The 23,270-nt window shown below is 41.8% G+C and overlaps 1 protein-coding gene across 3 annotated transcripts in view; it reads right to left on the bottom strand.

The window, feature by feature from the left end:
- ripor2 (RHO family interacting cell polarization regulator 2) overlaps positions 1-14,308 on the bottom strand; it is an 87,377-nt gene extending 73,069 nt beyond the window's left edge. Inside the window, exon 1 of one of the 3 annotated variants that reach the window (XM_033637397.2) lies at positions 14,194-14,308. In XM_033637397.2, coding sequence (XP_033493288.1) covers positions 14,194-14,254 — 61 coding nt within the window. In that variant the 5' untranslated portion in view covers positions 14,255-14,308. Of the gene's footprint in view, positions 1-5,477; positions 5,703-14,189 lie in introns of those variants that run through there. The other 2 variants (XM_033637398.2, XM_033637396.2) reach the window with 2 other exon arrangements.
- Between the last annotated feature and the right edge of the window lie 8,962 nt (positions 14,309-23,270).

A 23,270-nucleotide genomic window follows, 5' to 3' on the forward strand; every position in this document is an offset into this window, starting at 1 on the left:
GGGAGGTGATTTATCTGCACAGAGAACCATCTGACAGCTTAGTATTTATACAGAGGGATACAAGAAACAACTGGGAAAGCAGTCTGACAAAGAATTAGAGGGAAAAGAGACTTTAATTCACCACCTCTGCATTACTGGGCCCATGGAGCACTAGAGATTTCGACCAGCTGAGTGGACTACTTCTAGTTTAGCCCTCTGCTAACTTGAACGGGGATAAAATAATGAAATCACACAGCTGTTCTAGACTTTCCAAACGTTATCAGACCAAATGGATCAAATCCTGATTGTGAAACAAGTCTTTTGTGGAAGTTTTGACGCTCAAAAAAAATGGATCAACTTCTCTTTCGCCATGTAAGTCTATGGGAAAAAGTCTTTTTGGGGCACATGGCAACACCTTATGATGCACTTCCTTGGTGCCAGTCGTAAACAAAGACCTGGTAATAAAGCTATTAGCAAGAGGTGACAAAACTAACTCTTCAGATAATTAATGTAGGTGGCTCAGTTTTAGCCTACATAGTTTTTTCTTTGTCTCCTTTAGAGTCAGCCTGCGTGTGGTGTCATGCCTTTAACCTACATACTTTGCTCCCTCCTCAAATCTCAGGTGTTGTTTACCTGAGAGCATTAGAGACCCCCCCCCCCCCCCCCCCCCCCCAGGCAAAATCTAAAGCGACGGCTTAAGGAGCACAGGTGGAAACACACCATTCAAGATTCAACCCCATTCAGGTGAAATGTCACCTCACTCCACCCCTCAGAATTTATCTAATTAACTGAGTACTTACAAAACATCTTGGTAGTTGAGAAACTCTCAAAAAACTCTCAACTGTGTAGGGACATTGGCTAAATGAAAATCTCAGTGATTGACATGTCATTGTGCCAGAAGGAGGTTTCAAATAAACAAACTAAAAAAACAAACAAACAATAGCAGCTGAGCACAGCAATTAGTGGTTTGTCATGTAAGTAGTAGTCAGGGGGAGGAATGGAGACGAATCCTATTGCACAAGAACAATATGACACATTCCTGCATCAGAGCGGTGAAACTCTTCACTAAGTCACAACCACATTAAATGTCTTTAGTTTAACACACATGAAACTGCAAAGCACAAACATGCATGTTCAAAAGTGACATGTCAAAGGAAGAGTTATTTCCATTGTGGTTGTTGAGCGTAAATATAATTCAGGGTGCTGCGTGGTCTCGTTACTGACTGAACCATTTCCAGGCTCCTGACTTGTGACTGAAGGCAGCTCTGTCATGCTTTCTGACTTGACCCAGTTAGTCAAACACGGGTTATTTAGACACCAAACAGTAAGGCTTCATTCCAGCCATGGCACCATCAATCTCATACTAAACTGTATTTTTACTGCCATTAAAACCCTAAAACTGCGGCTTCCCTCCGGGACAAACTTCTCTCTTGTACTTTGTTTTCGCTCGCTGTTTGCTGCTGCGCTGCCAACCACATGAGGAGAGTAGCAGAGCAAAATCAGGCCCTTTAAATTACTCATAAGGAGGAAGAAGAAGTTAAAGAGGCCATTGTGTTTATTTTGGTCTCAATGAAGCTGCTGTGCACTTCTACTGATATCGTTCGGCGCAGCCATTTCTTTTCTGAGAAATGTTTCAAGATGTGCATGTGTGGTAGAGTGTGATAACAAGGGAAGAAAGCGGAGTTGTGTTTGTGTTAACGTGTGTGTAAAACCACTTAATGGCTCTGCCTTTAGGTTCTGTGAGATATGAATGGAACCGTTCAGGTCAGGTGGGTGCTGGTGCAAATGTGATTTTGCAGGAGCTTGGGGGTAATCATCGGGGGTGAGCCGAGGCTTTGTTTGTAGTACTATACCGCCGTCAAATAGCATGAAACCCTTCGAGTTGCATGCTACTAATAGCTGTTTGTTTTTCAACAGAACATTATCATTTTAATTAAAGTTGGGACGATTCTATGACCTTTGAGCTTGTGAGGGAAAATGCTGAATACAATAACACTAAAGGTGAGTAATCCAGACACACATCACTCTGCTTACTACTTACTGACTACCTCAGTATACTCATGTATACACATGTATATGTATGCAGGAACCACATTTCTAAACACAAAGAGTACCACCCGGTCAGCATGTGCCGCAAATTTCATGTCTTAACCAACCTGCCAACTCTGAGTCCCTTCTCACGTCTCTGCAAAGTGACTGCCTTTTGCCTCGACTTTAAAAGAGGACGTAGGATGAAGCTAAAAACACATTGTTCCTACTGAGTAAAGCCAACTGAGGCTTTTTGCTAATTCATACGACCTGAACTGGACTCGCTGAGAGTGTGAGTGAGGAGGAGAGGTGGGAAGAGGGAGGGAGAAAGTGCACTTGTGGCTGCGTATCTGCTCTGCTCAGGCACTCTGACATCTCTCCTGCCGGGCTTAAAGTAGCGCTCCTTTCGTCATAATTCAGTTTGCAGCACAGCAGCAAAAGAGCAACGAGCTGGAGTAATGATGCCGTGACACAACCCACTGTCTCTGAATGGGAATGAATAACCTAATCACCAGCATAAATGGTGGCATTGTACCTTTCTGCAAACCACGGATATGCAACATTTGTACATTTCATATGTGGTGGATATGTTGAAACTTTATGTTTCTTTATGTTTCAACAGTGCTGTGATTAACATGTGGTTATAAAAATCACTTGGTTAGGGTTAGAAAAATATTGTGTTTTGGCTTTAAACACCCAGTTTTAGTGCCACAATCACAGCTGAAAATGCTGTTGCTGTCTTCCTAGAAACTAACCGTTTTTTTTGTGTGTGTGTTTGTTGGTCTGCAGCTGTCTCACCCTTGTCTCATCATCCCCTCCACCCCCTGATGACAAAGTCAGCTCAATCAGAATTTAGAGACATTGACATTATGTTTGAAACGTTCAAATGTAACATATTCATGGTTTGCAGAAATGTAATGCAACATTTTCTTACGGCGACTGGGCTGAAATGAATATAAACTGTCTCTTGCCTTTATCTTTTACTTAATGTGACCCCTTATGTGGTTCAGACCCTCAGGCTGGGAACCACCACATGGCCATTGCAAAATCACACATCCCACACTTCAAGCTGAGTTCATTCAACACCAATTTCTAATTTTGTGGGTAGCTCAAACTCAAAGATTTGCAAACCCACTACTAATGATGAGACTAATGATTTAAAAAGAAAATAGGCCAGTGGTCGTAAATTTGCATTCAGCAGCAATAAGAATGAAATGCTTGAATATTCAACACAAAACACAGAGTGTAATTTCCGTCGCTAACCCAAAGAGCTAATTAGAACAGAAAATATAAGCGATCCACATTCTGCATCCTTCAGCTGTGTCTCTGAATAAACACACTGATGCCTGCTAGCCAACCTCCTCATGAATCTGTGCGCTGGGATTGGCTGGTTTGTTGCAGAGAGTCATCTGGCTGTGCACCTCCTGGCTGTGTTGTTCAAAGGGAACGTCACATTACCATCGGTGTATCTCAGTCAGAAGTGGGTCAGTGGAGGCATTAACATACATTACACCAAATGATGCAATATGTGGGAATATCCTCCTGCTCGCTGTCCACTCATCATCAGTGGAGCCACTGCAGAGCCTGTATGGAGCTGAAATAAATGTAATAAAATATATAAATGCGCCAGTGTGCTCTCTGAGCATGTGTGTGGGTCGCAAAATTCATTTAAAATAATGTATTCAACCATTTTGCAACAGGTGAGTATGAGAGAGAGTTGGACGAGAAGATCAGTACCACATGCCTGCTAATTAAATGCTGCAGCCAGCAGCCTGTTAGCTTAGCTTAGCATTATAGGACTGAAAACGGGGGGAAACAGCTGGCCTGGCTCTGTCAACAGATAACAAAATCTGCCCACCAGCACCTTTCAAAGCACAATAAAAACCACATTACATCTTGTTTGTTTAATCTGTACAAAAACTGAAGTATGAAATAACAGTTTATAGTTTTACAGGAGGGTTATGTGCTCCACCATTTTGGCTCTGAAGAAGTTGCTGTAAAAAATCTGGACGTGCCAAGTTAGAGAGAAGTGAGCATACCAGGCCTCCATAGCCCGCTCCTCATTTCTGCTTGACGCTAGCGGCTTGATGCTACATTAGCGGCTACTAGCATAACCCTTCTGAGTAATTGGAAATACGAGTTCCCAACTGGGAAAATTCACACAAACGTTACCTCAAGGTGGAACAACAACTTTTGGTACACGAGCTGAAAGAAACATGGCGGATGAAAGTAGATGTCGGTTGAAGGTAATAAACTTTAATAATTCACATATTATATGTCAATATTTTGTTCACATGTAATTTGTAATGTGATATTAGTTAGAAAAGTTATTGTTGTAGGGGATGCACTGGTGCAGCAACAAGTCCGGGACAAAATCACTTGCAAATCACTTTAATATAAAACATGTAGTTTAAATGCTCTGAGCAATAAAATACAACACATCTTCTCTGTAGCATCCATGTTGTTTGCACATTATGTCTTAAAGCTCATGAACGCAACAAAGTTAGAAGAACGACTTCTAACTGCCTATTGTGAGCCCAACAATGTTATAAAAGTGCAATGCTAAATTGGTGGATCTCTACATTAGTGCATTATACTGTTTTACACACAGAGTGACATGATAAGTGCTGAGCCAATCTGTGAAGCATCATTACCCGTAATGCTTTTGCCACAGCCCTGGTCAGATTATTTTTCTGTTCAATGTTTTCTGCAGAAACATTGAACAGTAGTAATTTATTATACAACCTGACAATGAATATACAACCTCTACCCATGAACAATCATCAGTCAGTCTGCCGTAACTCCACCGCTCATCACTCTTCCAGGACCCAAGTGAACGTAGGTTATGATTACAGCTGGTTTAAAAATGAAAAAAAAAAAAAAAACACTCACAAAGTGCATGCTGAAAAGATTTTCTTGTGGTGCATAATGCTTGCTTAAAAACATCTGCCTGTTACACAAGAACGCCCACACTGCTGAGGGCACGGCTGCTCTCGGCTTTCTAAAAAGGGTAAAAGTTAAAAAAATCAATAAACAAACTCTGCACAGAGCTCCTGCAAAAGGGGAACTATGTACGAGACAGAAAGCATGAAGTTCTCATTAGTCAAGGATTCATTACACTAATTTTTACCATCAATGCAGCTACTGAATATGACTTTGAACAGTAGCATGTAAGTATAAGTCATCTTTTGTTCCTTTTAATAATCAGTATTTGGTGTCAACCTTTTAGTTTGTATCAGAGCCTACTTAACCACGCAGCAAACAACCCCACCCACACAGCTGAAGAGATCCCTCTGGGCCACACTTCAACCACCACTTTTGCCCTCGTCTTAACCCCGATTACAACCACAAGTCCCAAACCAACAAGTCTGACCTCACTGTGATCCTCAAGCAGCCGTTTCAGCCCTGCAGCCCACCTGTAAGCCCACGCCTGCTCTCACACTCTACAGCTGACCCTTGGCAAGCCTTACCGTCCTCGTAGAAGACATCCTCCGCTTCTTCGCGCATCATCTCATCCAGGTCATCCTCCGCAATGTCTGTCATAGCCATCACTATTCTTCTGCTTCTTCTTCTTCTTCTTCTCCTCCTCGTCTCCCTCAGCTGACTAATCGGAGCTTCAGAGAGAGTGACTGGGCTGTAAAATTGAATCAACGCCGGCTCGGCCTCTTCGCTTCAGGCGACAGTCCGATCACCGGCGGGCTTCTCGCTTGAGTAGAGGACTGGGACTGAGCTGAGATGCAGCTCCCTGCACGAGGATGTGTGTGTGAGTGTGTAAGTGCCAGGTGAAGTGTGTGTGTGTGGGAGAGAGAGGACTCCCAGCGACCTTGACTAAGTTTCAGCAACACTGCTGATTTCATAATATCCTGTGCAAAGCTGAAGTGAGAGTGTGCTGTTTGGAGAGCACTTGTATGAGTAAGTGTGCGCATGTGTGTGTGTCTGTGTATGTGTGTGTGTGTGCGTACAGTATGGGAGGGTCAGTGGTGTGTGTATGTGTGTGTGTGCCCATAAGCACAGTATGGCGCTCTACAGTGACTCAGCTTGAGCAGCTGGTGATTAACAGGAATAATTAGATTTTTTATTTTAAGCCAACATGGACATGCAAGAAAGGTGTGAAAGTGTGTGTGCTTGTGTGTACGTGACATGCAGTGTGAGATGTGGCTCTGCTTGTCATTCCTTCACAGCTCACTAGGAATTATGGGACCACACTGATTGCTCTCTATTTTTTCACTTGGCCCACATCGAGGGGGCCTCAGCAGAGCTGATAACGTCTGCTGGCGTCTGTTGCTGCTGAAAGTCTCTATGGCGCCGTGCACAAACACACACCTGCTCTAAATAAGACCGATTCAGACACTGTGGGAGGTCCAGTTTATACCTCTCTAAAAATCATTGTTTTTTAAATTAGAGACTTTTGCATTGATAATTACATTTGAGTCACAGAGCTACAGTCAGCATCTGTGTTTTAAAACGTGAGCCAACTTCAGAACAATTCCACAGGTTGCAAAACGCCACGTGCTGAAGATATTACCAGAATCCTCAAAGACTCGTCTGTCCAGCTGGAATGACAAATATTCCACCTGCTTCACAACAAGTTTCCTCCAAGCCCACAGGAACGGAGCTGGGCTTTGGAGCCGATTTAACAGTGAGGCCAAACCGTGGAATTACAATTCTGGGTCCATCACATGTGCCATGGGGCCCAAAAAAGACAGCTTGCCATAGAGTTACACTGTGAAAAAGACGTCTATAAATCAGCAGATCTTTTTTTTTTTGGTATTTTAACTTCCCAGTACAAACATTTAAGTACCCCATATTTAAATAATTCTGTCCTTAAAGTTATAACATCCACAGTGGCTGAGTCTAGAAATATTATGAACTGTCATTCATGTGAGAGAGTCGGAGGCAGAGCAGTTGGGAGGCAGGGTTAAAGGAAATGGCAGTGCACTGCTTGATCTATGGGCCCATGGATGGGGAAGATCTGGGTTATTTTACATGCATATGTAAAGCTCTGGCTTCACGTGCAACTGAGCAACTTTCAGCAAAACAAAAATAGTACGTGGCATGTGAGCAAGTGTTATTAATGTGAGCTATGTATATTATTTGTGTTTTTGAACAGTTGTTCATTCTTGACCTGGAAAACAGTAGTGGACAAGAAAAACAAGCCTTTCAGAAATCTGGAAATGGATTCAAAATTGTGATAATTCTTGTCAAGCGACCTACAAGATTTCTAAAGATTGGCTTATATTTCATACAGTAATTATTGTGGCTTCCGAATAAGTTAAAAAATATGGCCCACAGCTGCCATGACGGGGGTACGATAAACTCGTCTATGGTTTAATTTTACTCACTGAATGATGATCCGGGTGCTTCGGTTGGTTTAACGGTTCATTGATTTGCAGTCCCCAAAAAAACATTCCCCACATAAACAGGCCTTTACAAAAACAAAGTTCAAATCAATGGGGAATTCAACGACTTCATCAAGCAATAAAAAACTAAGATTAACCAAATAGGCAGTGGTTAAAGACTGTGACCGCGTGGCGTCTGCCATGCTCCCCACTCACTTTAGCACACCTGCGTTTAATTGAAGGTTCCCAAAGTGCCAGGTCAGATAGTGTGTTAAAGTAACTCAAAAACTAGGACTTGCTAGAAATGGCTCTAACAGTAATTATCAATGTTAAAAAATGTAAAAACTGTGAATAATTGAGAAGCAAACTGTTGCTGTGTTGCTCGCTGAGAATTAAGTGGAAACACACAACTTGTCAACTTGACCCCCATCGTGTTTCCAACTGGTATTATTTTTGCCATCACTGTGGCAAACACAACTTCCTCAGAGCTTAGCAACTGCCAACAACACACGACACACTGCCCCGCTGTTCGCCATTGGCGCTACTGGTGAAAGTAACTGCAAGGAACTGACATCTGGGAACAGCTACCGATACCAGGGAAAACAAAAGCTTTGTCCTCTTCCTGTTTTGATCATGCAATGGTTGATGCACTTCCTCTATGCCGTAAATCGAGCCCTCATTTTCCCTGGAGCTCGTTCCCTGGTGGCATCAGCATTTACTTTATAATAATAAGTAAGAAACTTGTCTGTTTCCAATTTCCAAAGCAAGACTAAGGAGTCTACATTCATGCTAGCAGCTCTGTAAAGCTGTACTGAGGCACAGTGTTACATCGAGCTATATGCTAAAATGCTCACAACGACAATGCTAACAAAGTGATGTTTAGCAGGTAAAATATTTACTATGTTCATCCTCAGTGTTGAGTGTGTTAGCATGCTAACATAAACCACATGAATGAAATTTCATGACAATCTATCCAATACTAATATCAGTCTGGACCAAAATGATGGGCCATCTGACACTGCCATCCCTCGAGCCGTGCTGCTAGCTTAGCTAAAAATGCTGTTGTAACAGTGTTGCATATATATTGGACATACAATGACCTCAGCTTCAGCAACTGTAGCTCACTCACTGACACATTTACATGGATACCCAAAGCAAACTGGGTGAACTTAACTAACCCCAAACTCTTGTCACGTGTCAAAACTTTCCAGCAGTGCATGGGCAGGGTGGCTCAACTTTGAAAGAGTTTTCATCCAGCTTTTTAAGAGTTTTGCTCGATCCCCAGGAGGCCCCTTACCAGTGCCTCTCATGCATTTCATGTCCAGTCCCAAATTACTGGTAGCATGCAGTCTTGTCTCTTTCTGACCTTTAATTTATTCTTAGATGAAAAAAGAATAAGTAAAAAAAAAAAACAGCCAGACGCAGAATTTCTTCCTCTGTCTCACACAGTGCCTCCATCTGTCCTCACTCTGCAGTTTCTCTGACTCACAACCCATTTACACAAACCAATTCCCAACCAAAATAGAAACTAGGCCTGAAGTCAATTCATTATCACTTTTCCTTTAGACTTCCTCTCCCCTGCCACCTCCTCCCTTTAAGGCCAAAGCTCAAGGGAGCAAACCTGGAGACAAACTCATTTTCACTGAGGCTGGTCCAGACAATTCAGATACATCACATCTATCAGGAGGTGGGATGGATGTTGGGTCTGAATACATATGAAGAACGTGTACTGTAGACTGAAAGTTATATTGTGTAAGTTGTGTTAACAGTGATGTCTACAAAACAAATGTAGAGAATGAGAGGATTTCTTATTTGTCTGAGCTCATTGAGGTGGAGGATGTGAAAGATACTGTAGACCACAGGTGTTTTATGTGTTTGTACATGTGTGTTCATATTATTCTGCAGCTTCTGCTGTACTTTGATGAGCTTTCAAAGGAATACTTCACCCACAAAATGATCATTTGTATATCAATAACTCACCTCGTGTTACATTGAATTTGTGAAGAAACTTAATTTCATGCCTCCTCAGTGGATGAAGAATCCAAAAACAGAGAATATTCTTAATGAATTTCAGAAGAAGCGGGTCTGCATTTAACAACAGCAAAACTACATCAACACATCTGTTTACAAACTCTCACAGCAGTAAAATCCAAGTCTCATTTATCCCGTCTTGTGCTCAGTACTTCCCAAACGCAAGCATTTTCACTAAAACCTGACTATTTGAAACACTCCCACAGAAAAAGACTCATGCACGGACGAGTAGCACACATGAGCGATCACATGCATTTGAACTCTGCCCAATGGAATACAGGAGATGAGTTGAAACGCACACGCTCGCCTATGCATGTTACTCGCATGTGGAATGTTTTAAATAATAAGGGTTTGGTTAATGTGCATGTGTTTGGGAAGTACTGATCATGTGAGCCACTTGATAGTTTCTGAGACTGTTTATGCAGAAGCATTTACTTCAAATGATCAAACCCTTTTTTATTTTTGGAGTTTTGGATTCTTCGCTCACTGTGGAAGCATGCAAGAAAAACACACAAATTCAAATTCAACATGGCCCACTTTTTACTCCAACTCATAAAGAATCTTCTGTTTTTGGATTCTTTGTTCACAGTGGAGGTGTGCGAGAAAAAGTTTCTTTGTTTTCCGAATTCAACATAACACAGGGTAAGTAATTAATTTACAAATGATCAATTGTATCTCACTTGAACTACGCTACCCTGCTTCCACCATCTCCATTAGTACTGTTTCATTTTGTCCATGTTCGTAAACTTTCAGAAACATGCACAAACACAGATGAAATGAACACAGAGTTCAGACAGAAGGCTGTGATTCAGTCAGTTCATAGACTCAGAGGTAAAGACTTGTGCATGTGCTAGACACCTCTAGTCTGTTCTGTGAGTGGTGCAAGAGTCTCTTGGTATTACAGAAGGAGAAACATGCAAACTAATTCACTAACTCTTTTAATCAATTCCTCCTTTAAGTTATTTATAATGCAAACATGCCCAAAATACACTGGTTCCAGTTTCTCCAGCGTGAGGATTCGCTGCTGGCTGATACCTTGAAATTGTGATGTAGATGTTTCAGTATTTTTCTGACAGTTAACTAAATGATTGAAAAAAATAGTTGTAAGTTGTTTTTAGTTGCAGCCCTAATGAAACCGATTAAGTCTTTCGGACTGGGTGGGACACAACAGTTTGAAAACACCCTGATGACAGTATGGAAAAAACAGCGTTCACAGCTCTGACTGATCCAAAAATGAGAAGTGGCCAAGAGAATACTATCTTAAAATCAGTGGAGGAACCACTTTAAGAAGCTATTGAGGAAACCATGCAGGTACAAACTTCCTGGTCAAAGTGAGGGAGCAACTTTCCCAGCAGCAACAGGAAATTACAGAAAGTGGTGAAATAAACTGCATAAGAGAACAATCTAGAACCTGTGGGATGCAGGAGAACAACATGAACATGAGAACTCAGAATTTAGATTTAAAATAGGGCTGCATGATATGCAAAAAAATATATATTGCAATTATTTTCGACAGATATTACGATTTCTAGATGAGTCACAATTGTAATGGGAGTCTTAATTTTTGCATTTCGGCTTTACAGATAATATCAGCACCTGCAATTTGGATATTGCACTTGGTTGTGCCGTGATTTATATTTTGAATAATTGTGCAGCCCTAAGTTAGACGTTATGACTGTCAAACAACACAGCCAGAGCAGTGTCTGACTGGGTGATGGGGGTGGTGGTTAACAGTTATATTTAATGTTCTCAAACCAATATGGTGTTTCACAGCAGACAGCAGGAACATTTTGACTTTGTGCTCTGATCCGAGACACATGATGCGGGTAATGGAGAATCACTGGTCATGCAGGCAAGTAAACAGAAAGCGCACTCACATACAGAAGCCTCACACATGCAAAGCAAAGCCCACTGTCTTATGCAGATACGTCCCACTCCCATCTGTTCGCTGCCATCGTCGTCACATGTTCTGGTGACTGCATTATCATTTATGCCTAATTTTTTTCTGAGATTAAACCCAGAGTTATTCACAGCAGAAAATGGTGCATGCAGTTATAAAAACTGACAGACATTTCAACAACTTCTTTCCCCCTCTGAGCAGCAGTTTCTAATTATGAGCTACTTTACAGTCAGCGGTGGCAGAAAACGGGGTCACGTTTGGGCTGCGTTTGCCCTGCTGCATTTCAATGACTGGGTACATTGTTGTCACCAGCAGAGAAAACCCCCTGCTTCGGGAAATGCAAACGCATGCTGCTGGGATGCAAACACACAATGCCACAGGCACACACACACACGTCCATATAATAATTCTCAACAATGCCACCAAAACACTGGACAGACAAACACCCAAGAACACACACACACTCACATACACACACACACCGTTGTTACTCCGGCTTTGCAAAGAGTAGCACAATCAGACCCGCTCGGTACAATGGTGTTGTTTGAATGGGGTCAAACAATGGAGCTCTTTGGCATCTGAATCGAGCCAGATGATGAGTATCCCAGGAGGCTGAATAGGCGGCTTCAGCCTCCTACACACTCGCTCCTCTGGCCCTGATAATATGCATCAGTGCGCCGCCTGTTACTGTGGACTAAAATATCTGTTATTAGCATGGAAGCAGCAACTCATTAGCATCCAGGCTAATTTTACGGTGCTAGCTAATTTGTAAGTATGCAGCATTTTGCACAGATGCTACGATGGCCATGAAAATACTAGAAACTAGAGAAAGTAATCAGCATCAGATGACTGTATTCATACAATAATGACCTAAACATTTAGGTGTGACAACATTATTTACTGTTAACACTTCTGGGGTGGCTGAAGACTCCAAAAACCACAACATCCCAACATACAGCAAAGCACAGCAAACATTTGAGTTTTGCAGAAAGAAAAGAGCACTTCAGCTTCTACATATTTTTTAATCCTTCCCTGATTTATACTTGAGGATATATGTTAAATTTGAGGTTTGTATATGAGTTTGTCAGATCGATCGCCTGGTTTAAAAAAGAGTTAGGTTTACTTGCTTGTGTCTAAACTGACTCATGCATGAAAATGATTAATGCTCACAGCGGGTTAATTATGCTATCTGTTGCTCCTCAGGGCTCTGGCTTTCACTGAGGTCACTGAGTTCATGTCCTGGATTTTTTCTGGAAATGTGGGTGTTTTAGCAATGTGGGGAGCTTTTAAATTTAATGTACAATTTAAAAATAACACTTGTTGAATATCCAATAGGCAGATGCCAGCATGTCTCTGTTATTTTATTTTAGCACTCAATCACCAGGATTTCTTTTTTCTAGCAGTTTTTTTTTTTTTAGAAAATGTAGTTAAATTAAATTGAAGATTTTCTTTATTTTAAGTTGGACTCTTTATTTTGTCTGCTGCACTCTTGAGTAAATAGACCAGAAGACCGTTTTTAAAGATTTTCAAAATGTAAATTTAAGACAATGCATGATACTTGCAGATAGAATAATAAAATATTAGATATATATACATATATTAAAATATTAAGGACTGCAGAAAGCAACACATAAACAGGGAACAAAACTACGTAAGAACACAATGAAAGTGTGAATGAAGAGTGGAAAATACACCCATCACACAACAGGATATTGTTGCGACACAAAAAGCCAATTCATAAATCCTGTGGAAACTGGATTTCCGAGTACAGGGAACTTGAGTAAAAGTGTGTTGTAACAGCATGTCGTCCCCGGCCCAGGCTGCTCAGAGATATCAGATGCACTGAGGGGTGAGCGGATGGGGAAGTTTAAGGTGAAGACAGATGGGCAAACTTCTAGGAAAAGTTCTTGATGTCAGCATGACTTCCTCTGCCAAACTATGACAGGTACAGGTCTAAGGTGATGGAAAAAGGACAGAAATATAATGTCTTTTTTGGAGGATGGTGCAGTTCTACTCATCTTTATAAATCCCACAGACTAATGTCAGTGAGAGTCAGAGAGCATGATGGGTGGAAGACGGGTAAAAGAGACCTCTTTGGACATCTCTCCTCTCCTGTCGTTCCCTCCACCCAGGCCTCTTTTTCTCTCCCTCTGAGAAGGATGACAAAATGGGATGACTGTGAAGGGGCGCCTGGTTACCCTGGTTACAATAATGAGGGCATTGCATGGTAAATCCAATTTGCCATGACACTGTCTGACTCATCTGAGGTGCACGTATGTGAGTTAGTGTTTGTGTGCGACGCGCTGCAACTCCATGTGTCTGATGGAGGATGACCATAATGTACCTTACTGTAGCCCACTTTGCAAACAGTCATGCACTACACGTAAAGACACACGGGCTTGGCACATCTCGTCCAAGGTCTGTGCAAACTGTTCCCACATGAAACAACGACAAACTGAAGATCACAGAGTGGATCCGATGAGAAGTCATAGTGCAGAACAGTGGGTCATAATCACAGAAACAACACAAACAGATAAAACCTAAATTATCCAAATTTTAGACCAGAGAATGTGTAAAATGACTAAAACTGCTGCATCAAACATCAATCAGTGTGAAGTGCTGATTGAAATACCAAATGAGTCAGAGGTCTTTACCCAGAAAATTAGTCTGCACAAACAAGAGAACATCAGAAATGAGTTCTGAATTTCAAACTATTTTAGTGCAAACCTCCCAGTTTCTTAGCAGCATCCACACTTACATTATTCAGGCAAACACCACCTGGACAAACACGCAGCCTGTAATTGTTTGAATATATTGCCTGGTTTAGTTTGCAGTAGGAAGAGAGAGAAAGAGATGAAAGAAAACAGCCAAAGTTATGTTAATAAAAGCAGGAGAACAACTGGGAGATATACCTACTGTACGCATACTGATATCTTTTCATCTTTATATGGTCATATGTCCTGACTCTGCGGTACATTATGTTACAGATAAATCCCAGCAGACGCCTCCTTGTCAGTGTGAAGCCTAAAACTCCTTTTGTGCTCTCACCAATTTCTATTTTTGCGCTCTCTCCCTGTCTCTCCCTGTCGCTATTGTATTTTGTCTTTCTCCGTTCCACAATTGGATCCTTTTCTCTTGCTCATTTACTCTTTGCCTGTCTGTCTCCGTCCCAGAGTGCACAGAGGGCATCAGACAATGGCAGCAATACAGCCGATGCTACGCCAGCTGTGCAGACTGGCACCACAGAGATGGCTGTGCCCATGTTGTGCCCTGCTGCTGCCGGCTACACCTGAAGGGAAGAGATAACAGACAGCTGAAGCACTCGACCAAATGAACCAGCCGACCACGGCCTTTTATCTGTTCAATTGTCTCTGACCCTCCATATATATAAAAAACACAAAATGTTGTAGCTGGAAAGTGCCTTTTAATGTTCAGATCAGGTACTGAGGGGATGCATCTGTTTAAAGAGGTGTAACTGGCTGTTCGATGAACGCCACCCATCAATCCAATGCTGAAGCTGTGTGCACGGGCCTGCACAGCAGCAAAAGTGATATTGGCATTTAAAGACATTAGAGGGGGATGTATTTTCTCTTAGCTTTTCAAAACCAAAAACATAACAGCCAAGTGTAAGGAACAACAATGGGTTTTCTGCTCTTAGGTGAGCAGTAATCATTAGCATGTCTGGCTAACTAGCTTATGTCCCTTTCCCATCGGACAAAACACCCACTACCACCCACTAACATCTGGCTGTTGTATTTAATAGTAAAGGTTACAATCAGCATTCAATTGGCTCAAGTTCAATCGGCTCAAGTTCTGATCAACAATGATGGAAATACAACACCCAGGTAGTAGCGCAAATTTTTGGCCATTATCTGGCATGATGCAATAACACGTCACCACAGAATTACAGCACAGCTGCAAACAAGCGCCACTTTTAGGGCCAAGGTTCATTGACTTACTACATTAGTTTGTTACAGGTTATTCATTCATTTTGTGTCACCGCTTATCCTGTTGGGGGTCGCTATCTCAGCTGAAATTGGGCGAGAGGCGGAGTACACCCTGGACAGGTTGCCAGGGCTGACACATAGAGATAGACAACCATTCACGCTCACACTTAGTCATCATCCTAAAACCCTTTCTCTTAATGGTTAAAGTGAAACATTCAAGGTTGAAAAATGCGAATAAGAGGCTAAACAGGGTTATGTTCGAATGAAGATCAGACTTTCCTTCATTCCACTTATTAATATTAGGACTAATGACATCTAACGCTACAGTGCAATAAAATAAAATAAAGGTGTTTCTTTATTTAAATGCCTTATAAATTTATTTGGATGCTGTTTGGACCATGCACCTTTACTCTTTGTCTTTACAATATCATGCAGCCATCAAGTTTATTGCGACACTTTTTACAACATTCTTGTTTTAAAACATGGCAGCTAGAAACTTTTTTTTTTTTTTTTTTAAATCAGTTGGAGACAGTGTTTTTAACTATACGTTAACCAGACTCATAAAACAGCAAGCTACAGCTGATTAAATCTGCTGACAACAGTTAGCCTAGCATATCACGTGGCAAAAATTATGTTTGTCTGCGATGAGAAGCTGCTTGGGATGAAATCAAGGACACATACTAAGCTACTAAGCAACGTGATCTTATCCCTACCTGTCGCTTGGGTAGAAGCCCTGGGTGTTACTAAAATGATGCTGGGGGCAGCCTTTTGTATTGTATCTTGATTCAGAAGGGGTCAGCAGTAAGAAGGGGCTGGCGGCTAGACTTAGACAACAAAACCATTTCATTATGGTTTGGAAAATATAGTAGATGTTGCTAAAAAACACTGAGCTTTAAGTGTTTTTGCTGGTGCAGACTCTCCTGGGTCAAAGTCTGGTGTACATTAGTAATCATAGTGATGCCACGGACACTACCCAAGTGGCGTATTTTGATGTTCTGGGAGTAAGACAATGTTGTCTACTTAGAATTTGAGATGTGAATCTTCCACACTTATCATTTCAAACTGCATGTGCAGCAACTCAGAGTTTATGAAAGTACACTCATGGAAAAACCATCCAATCACTTTGTTGTGACTGAGCAGGTTTCTTACAGTTAATATCTCCCCACAGCCCTGGGCAGTTCATTATATACTGCATAATCTAGTACTATTTTTGACATGTAAACATGTTCCTGTTGGGGAGATCCAGAAGCCAGATAAAGAGGATTTGCAGAAGGGTGGGGCGACAGTGCAGCAAGAACTCTGAAAACCACAGTTTCCTCTCCCACGCCACCCAGCACATCACCGTGTTCTCCAGCATACACAGAGCCAACACCTGCTGACCGCAGAGAGGAGAAGTCAACTTTCAAAACTTTGGGCAACTGGTGCAATGTACTCTTAAAGGGCTGTACCTGACGATATGACCTTCACTGTAATTGTTAGAGCTAAACGCATGGCATGATGCAGGGGAGGCATGTTGCACTATGTGGTCAACAGATATGTGCACACAAACATCTGGATTCAACAGATTCACAGAGTGATCAGGCAGAGGTGGGATGCGCTTATAGATTTAAACAAATTCCTCCATGTGAACAGGAAGGGAGGACATCACAGCACCGCTTCTCAGAAGTAGGGTGGAGACATGGAAGGAAGGTTGGGCAATGGTGTGTAAAACAACATTAAGTGCCTATTGCAGCTGTATTTCTCTGACAGTACAACAGAGCGCACATGTGCCACAGTAGCCACAAAAGGGTGTCACAGTTAGGAAGTGGGTGGAGGATTTATTCAGAGTCGGAGAATGACAGAACTGGTCAGTGAAAGTGTTACACATGTAGCCTTTCTGCCCTGATGGTCAGAGGAACAGGGGCAGAGGGAGCTGGGCTGGAAACTGTAGTGACAGCTCATCATCATGCATGAGGGCATCGAGAGAAAAAAAAAAACTACAGAAGCGCTGTATGTGTGTGGGTGCTTTCCCAACGTCTGGCTTAGTATCAAGTCCCTTCAAAATGATGACATCTGCTGTGACTACACATCTGTCCTCCCTGGAGTAGGAGAATGTACTACTTACTCCAACCTTAAATGACCTACATACATCTACAATTCTGTCAAACAGCAGTTTGTTCATGAGACTACATTTTATTTTTTGTATAAAACACCATGTAAAGCAGCTAATTCAGATATACCAAACAAATGCTTACATAAAGTAATGATGCATCTTGCTCACATAAAAATAAAGAAATATATGTTGCATACTGATGATGGCCTGATGTCATTATGTCACAAGTAAAATTTAACATTTTTCTGAAAATGGTTCAAATGTGATAGCCTATTCCTTAATTTCGATACGGATACCGAAATGATAATTTTTCAAATATCTTACTATATAATGATGAAAACTCTGTCTGTCTGTGTGTCTGTTCCACGTTTTTCTCCTCACTGACTTGGTCAATCCATGTGAAATTTGGCACAGTGGTAGAGGGTCATGGGAGGATGCGAATGAAGCAATATTACATCAATTGGTCAAAGGGGGGGCGCTATAGCAACCGATTGAAATTGCAAGCTTTGAATGAGCATATCTCATGCCCCGTATGTCGTAGAGACATGAAACTTTGCACAGAGACGCCTCTCCTCATGAGGAACAAATCTGCCTCAAGAACCCATAACTTCAGGTTATATAGATTTTCTGCCATTTTGAATTTTTTGAAAAACACTTAAAATCGATCTCTTCCTAGGAAGTTTGACCGATCTGCATGAAACTCGGTGAACATAATCTAGGGACCAATATCTAAAGTTCCTTCTTTGCAAAAGTTGGAAAACTTACTAAAACTGAGCTTCTATAAGGCAATTAATATTGCGGAGGGCGTGGCTCATCACATAAAGGTGTATAACATCTCAAGGGTTTCACCGATCACCACGCAACTTTGTAGGCATATGACCACACATAATCTGAGGGGATCCCTCCATTATTGACCCCATCAAATAAAATGGGGGCGCTAGAGAGCTAATTTCTTATCTAGGCCTAACCGCCATATTGATTTTTACTAAACTTGGTAGATATGTAGAACAGGACGCCTCAAGGTGACTGGAGAAATTTAACTCCAATTGGCAACTGGGTGGTGCTATAACAACAGAAAAATGCTTAAAAATGGCTAAAATGCGACCGATCGCTGTGGCTCCCCCATTTAACTCAATACAACATATAAACACTTTAACTATCTGCCTTTCAACGTGCTACCTCAACTACCAATGTACAGTTTTAGCCCACTAACTATCCCACTATTGGCAATGGTACTACTGTACTTTCAATAAAGCAATCGTACTATCAAATTCACAAAAACTCTGTCTGAATACATTGCTCTTCTTAATGGGTTCAGTTGACTGCATTTAATCTGCAATTTCCTATGACCTGTATCCCAAACACACACCATGTAAAACTGTATGTGGGCAACTGTGCACTCAATGGGTATGGACTAGCACCTCATATTGATGAATATAAGCACATTTTTTATTTAAAGGGGGGGTTCCAGCAATTCTGTATTGTACTTCCATAATTTGAGAAGTTGCAACAGACAGCATAAATGGTCAAACTGACATCCTGACTTTTGGTAAAGCTGGGCATTTAAACATGGTGATCTGTAGGCACTGACTTGCTTTCAGAGACAGCCTCAAGTGGCCATTCAAAGTACTGCAACTCGCTGAGCGGCAGACCGTTCCCGGGATATATAGCAAGAACCCAACTTGATTCAAGCGCAGGGGAATGTTGAGAGATTATAGCCCAGCCCGAACCCGGCAGGTTGGGCCTAATCAGGTTTGGGCAGGGACCAAAGATCTACTCCAAACTCAACCTGAAATAAGCCTTGTGGCATCACAACATCATCAGGGTTGTCAGTTTAAACTTCTCAAATGCATACACAAAGCAGCCATCAAATAACTTAAAGGTCCAGTGTGTAGGATTTAGAAGAATATATCGGCATAAATTAAAGAAAATATTCATAACTACGTTAGTTTATAATATCCTGAAACTAAGAATCTGTGTGGCTTATTTTAGAATGAGCTGTTTAGATCTACATGTGAAGTGGGTCCGCTCCCACTGAGTCCGCCATGTTATTTCAAGTGGCCATGATAGTTCCGCTACATTGTTTGACACATGGGAATAGTTTTGGTTGGTTGTGATCTGCAACCTCACAGAATCCTACACACTAGACCTTTAAGTGACTATAAGTTGGACTCAAATTAACCTATGTCAAATAAATAATAAATAAACAAGACTGATCTAATAAAGCATAAAATGCCAGCGCTCAGTATTTGATGATTTTTGGGACTTGATGCTAAAGACACAGCTTGTTGGCCCTCAGCAAGTACTAAGGTTTCACACCACAGCAAATATATGTACATTCTGTTAAAAGAAATAGATCTCAACTGAGAAAGAAAGACCAAGACTCTCCCACAGCATTGGCGAGCCGAATCAAGTCCGTCTTTCCGGTTCATCAGCATTTGAATGTTTCTTCTCATCGCTAAAGCCAGCATGGGTTTAACTAAGGCCAGCATCTTGCACGCAAGAACACACACACAATTATGTCCGTCTGGCATCCTTGTGAGGGGAATGGACACTCAATAAAGCCACATCCTGGCCACCATGAAAACCCAGGAGTTCTACTGCGCAGCACAAAGAAGAAACTGGCAACCCGGTCCAAACCCAGTGACATGGGAACCATGAGCTCATGAGCTAGTGTTGCCATATACTCAGAGGATGCCAAATCTTCTAGCCTTGGCCGTGAGACGCTTACACTTCTGATCCGTCAGCCTTATGCTATTCAGCAAGAACTTCTCATGTGTGTCCCTATGAACTGAATGAAGCGATGATAGCATTGTGTTTGAAGACCTGACAGAAACTAAGTGACGATCTGGCAAGTGCACAATAACTCCTGAGACAAGAATGAGGACACACACTGAAAGGAAGAGGAGACAGAGCCAAGAGATATCAAGAAAAGAAAGAGGACACTGGATTGAGTTCTTTTATGTGATAAAAACTTTGTAACATGGAACTAATTCATCCTGCTGTGCTTCAGATTAATTTTATGTATTTGCTTTATTTTTATTTTTTATAGCAGTCAGAGTTGAACGACCTGCTGCAGTGGGATATTAAAAGAAACAACTCCATGAAAAAACAACCTTATATGCTCTTTTTATTTATCCAAGCATATTTTTTCAGCATTTTCCTGGTATCAACAGTGTTTTTCTATCATGAAGCCGTTTCAAGATGTGTTTTCTTTCAAACATTGTACATGTGAGTCATCGTGAGCGTGGCTTATGGAGCACAATAGCCAGGAGACAAGGTTAACCTGAACTTGTCTTTAATTATCTCTGGATTGTAACAGTAACAGCAACAGGCTTCTTTGTCGATTTGCTCCTTCTTTTATACAGCGATGTCAGAGGTCAGGCTTGGCTACAGTGCAGCCCTCTGGAGGCTGGCTGCTGTCCTGCTCTATCTTGCTTCAGCAGTGTGGGTGTTGCATGGTAGGAGACTTGATTCTTTCCAACCACCTGTTTTATGCTCATTTTCTTTTTGTGCATTAAAAATCAAGAGAAAAGCAGAGTTGTTTTTTTTCTCCAAAAAGTTGATAAACCAACTATTCTTTTTTTTTTTTGCTTTTATACTTTACTGTTTTGGTTCACTCTCACCACTCTCATCGTGTCACTTTCACCCTCAGCAGGCAGCTGTTGTAAAAAAAACAAAACAAAAAAGCTTTGGTAAACCTTCCTGTCAAGCACCAAATGGTGGACAGACAGTTAGTGACTGACTTATCACAGCATTCAAGAGCCAGATGTTTCCCTCAGGAGTTGGTTTAGACCAAAATTTGCACTGAAAGAGAGTACATATTGAACTTTGATTCATCAGTTCATCACAAACATGACTCCAAATGAATGTTGCTCTGTATCTGCTGGATGTATAATTGAGTTACCTATTTGTTAACATGCTAGCCATATCAATTTGAGGGCTTTGTTCTGCTGCCCCGAAGAGACAAACCAGCAGTTACTGCAGCTTTTAACAGTCAGGGGTGATTAAACAAAGAATGCATTGCAGCCACAGATGGCACCATGAACTGCGCATTACTTGCAACCTCCGAGGCTGAGAAATGAAGCCAACATGGAGGTGCCAATAACTGCAATACAATGAAAGGCCACTTGAGGCTGGCACCAAAACAGAGTCAATCCCCACACATTCTCGGAACTAGGGTTGGGATCCGGATCCGGTTCTTTTTTGGTTTGAGACGGGAGCAGGCGGGGGGAGGTCCGAGGCTTCCAGCGAGGGAGAAATATAACAAAATAAGATAAAATAGGAAAACTTGTCTCCCTCTTTTATTTTATTTTCAGCGTTTAATCAAGGCGGAAGCGGGCGGCGGAAGGTCCGAGTCTTCCAGCGAGGGGAGCCGTAGAAACAAACAGCCAATGTGTGTGTGTGTTCTGTTCAGGTGTTGTCACGTACAGTAAATAACAGTGCCCAAGCATGAATGCATATAAGTATTTTTTATTACATTGCTGTGGTTAATTTGAGGTAATAGTGTATCAGAGAATCACTTTTTGTTGTTCTATATTCTCAGGGAGATGATACAAGCTCTAAATCTGAAATACACACCACACACAAATGTGTATTTTCATCTAATTGTACAACAGTTAGAATAAGGTTTTTGTATTTGTATGATTGCATTTGTGTTTATTATATACTTGTTTAAGTATAGCAAGTATAATGAATATAATGTAGGAATCGGTAAGAGGAATCGGTAAGGAATCGGACCATTAAGAAGTTTAGTTTAGTTTAGTTTAGTTTATTTACTTTATTAATCCCCCTGAGGGGAAATTCAATGTTTTCACTCAATGTCAATTACACACAGGTCCGAAAGACACACACATGCACAAACAGGACCTATACATGCACTAAGTAGCGAGATGTCAGAGTGAGGGGGCTGCCCTTGGTGAGGCGCCCCGAGCGGTTAGGGGGTTCGGTGCCTTGCTCGGGGGCACCTCGGCAGTGCCCAGGAGGTGAACTGGCACCTCTCCAGCCACCAGTCCACGCTCCATATTTTGGTCCGGACGGGGACCTGAGCAGGCGACCCTCTGGTTCCCAACCCAAGTCCCTATGGAGTGAGCCACTGCCGCCCCACCAGGAAGGAACCAGTAAGGAATCAGAATCGTTAAAATCCTAACGAGTCCCAACCCTACTCGGAACCCATCGACTGTATTCGCCGTCTGACTTCCAGCAGACGGCGAATACAGCCTCTGGGGGCAGACCCCCGATTTTTTGGCATTCCGGTTTGATTTGGGCGGAGGAGGCGAATTTCCGTTTCCGACTTCTGTTTATATATAAGTAAATATGCTGAACCAATGCGATGGATTCAGAGTTTGCAGTGACGCCTCGTTAGTTCACCGCACGGACCGTTTAACCTGGCAACAACTGCAGCTGGCTCAAAGGTGATTGGTCAATATCACGCGCACTACAAACAGCCTACAACCGGAAACCAGGGCTCTTCCGCTCTTCTTCCGGAGGCAAGATCTCCAGGGTTTGCCTACAGACTCTACATTCACTGAATGTAGAGTCTGTATGTAGGGAATAATCCACACAAAACCCCACTTTAAAATGTCCAACTTTAATGCACAAATAAACATGTTTACAGCCTGGTTCAAAAAACAATTTTGGTCTCTATAGCTAATTTCCAGGTGTGTTACTGCATTTATCTACATGGCAAAATATAAATGTTAGCTTTGCACCAAGAACACAGCAGGCGGAGCGATGGCAGTTGAGAGAAGAAATCAGATTTTTTTTTTTTAGAAAGCAAGCTACTGGTCAGAGGCATCACTAAAAACTTTGACTTAAACATAATGGTGAGAAACAATATTTGGGATTTAATATCCCAGTCAGTCAGTGTACTTCAGTTTCTGTCAACTCTGAAGATGCTAATAATTTCGCTGATCTTTGCGAATTGGACTGTTTTTGCAATGGAACTCATTTGC

The sequence above is a fragment of the Epinephelus lanceolatus genome, chromosome 16 (genome assembly GCF_041903045.1).
Source record: "Epinephelus lanceolatus isolate andai-2023 chromosome 16, ASM4190304v1, whole genome shotgun sequence".
In the NCBI taxonomy this organism is placed as follows: Eukaryota; Metazoa; Chordata; class Actinopteri; order Perciformes; family Serranidae; genus Epinephelus; species Epinephelus lanceolatus.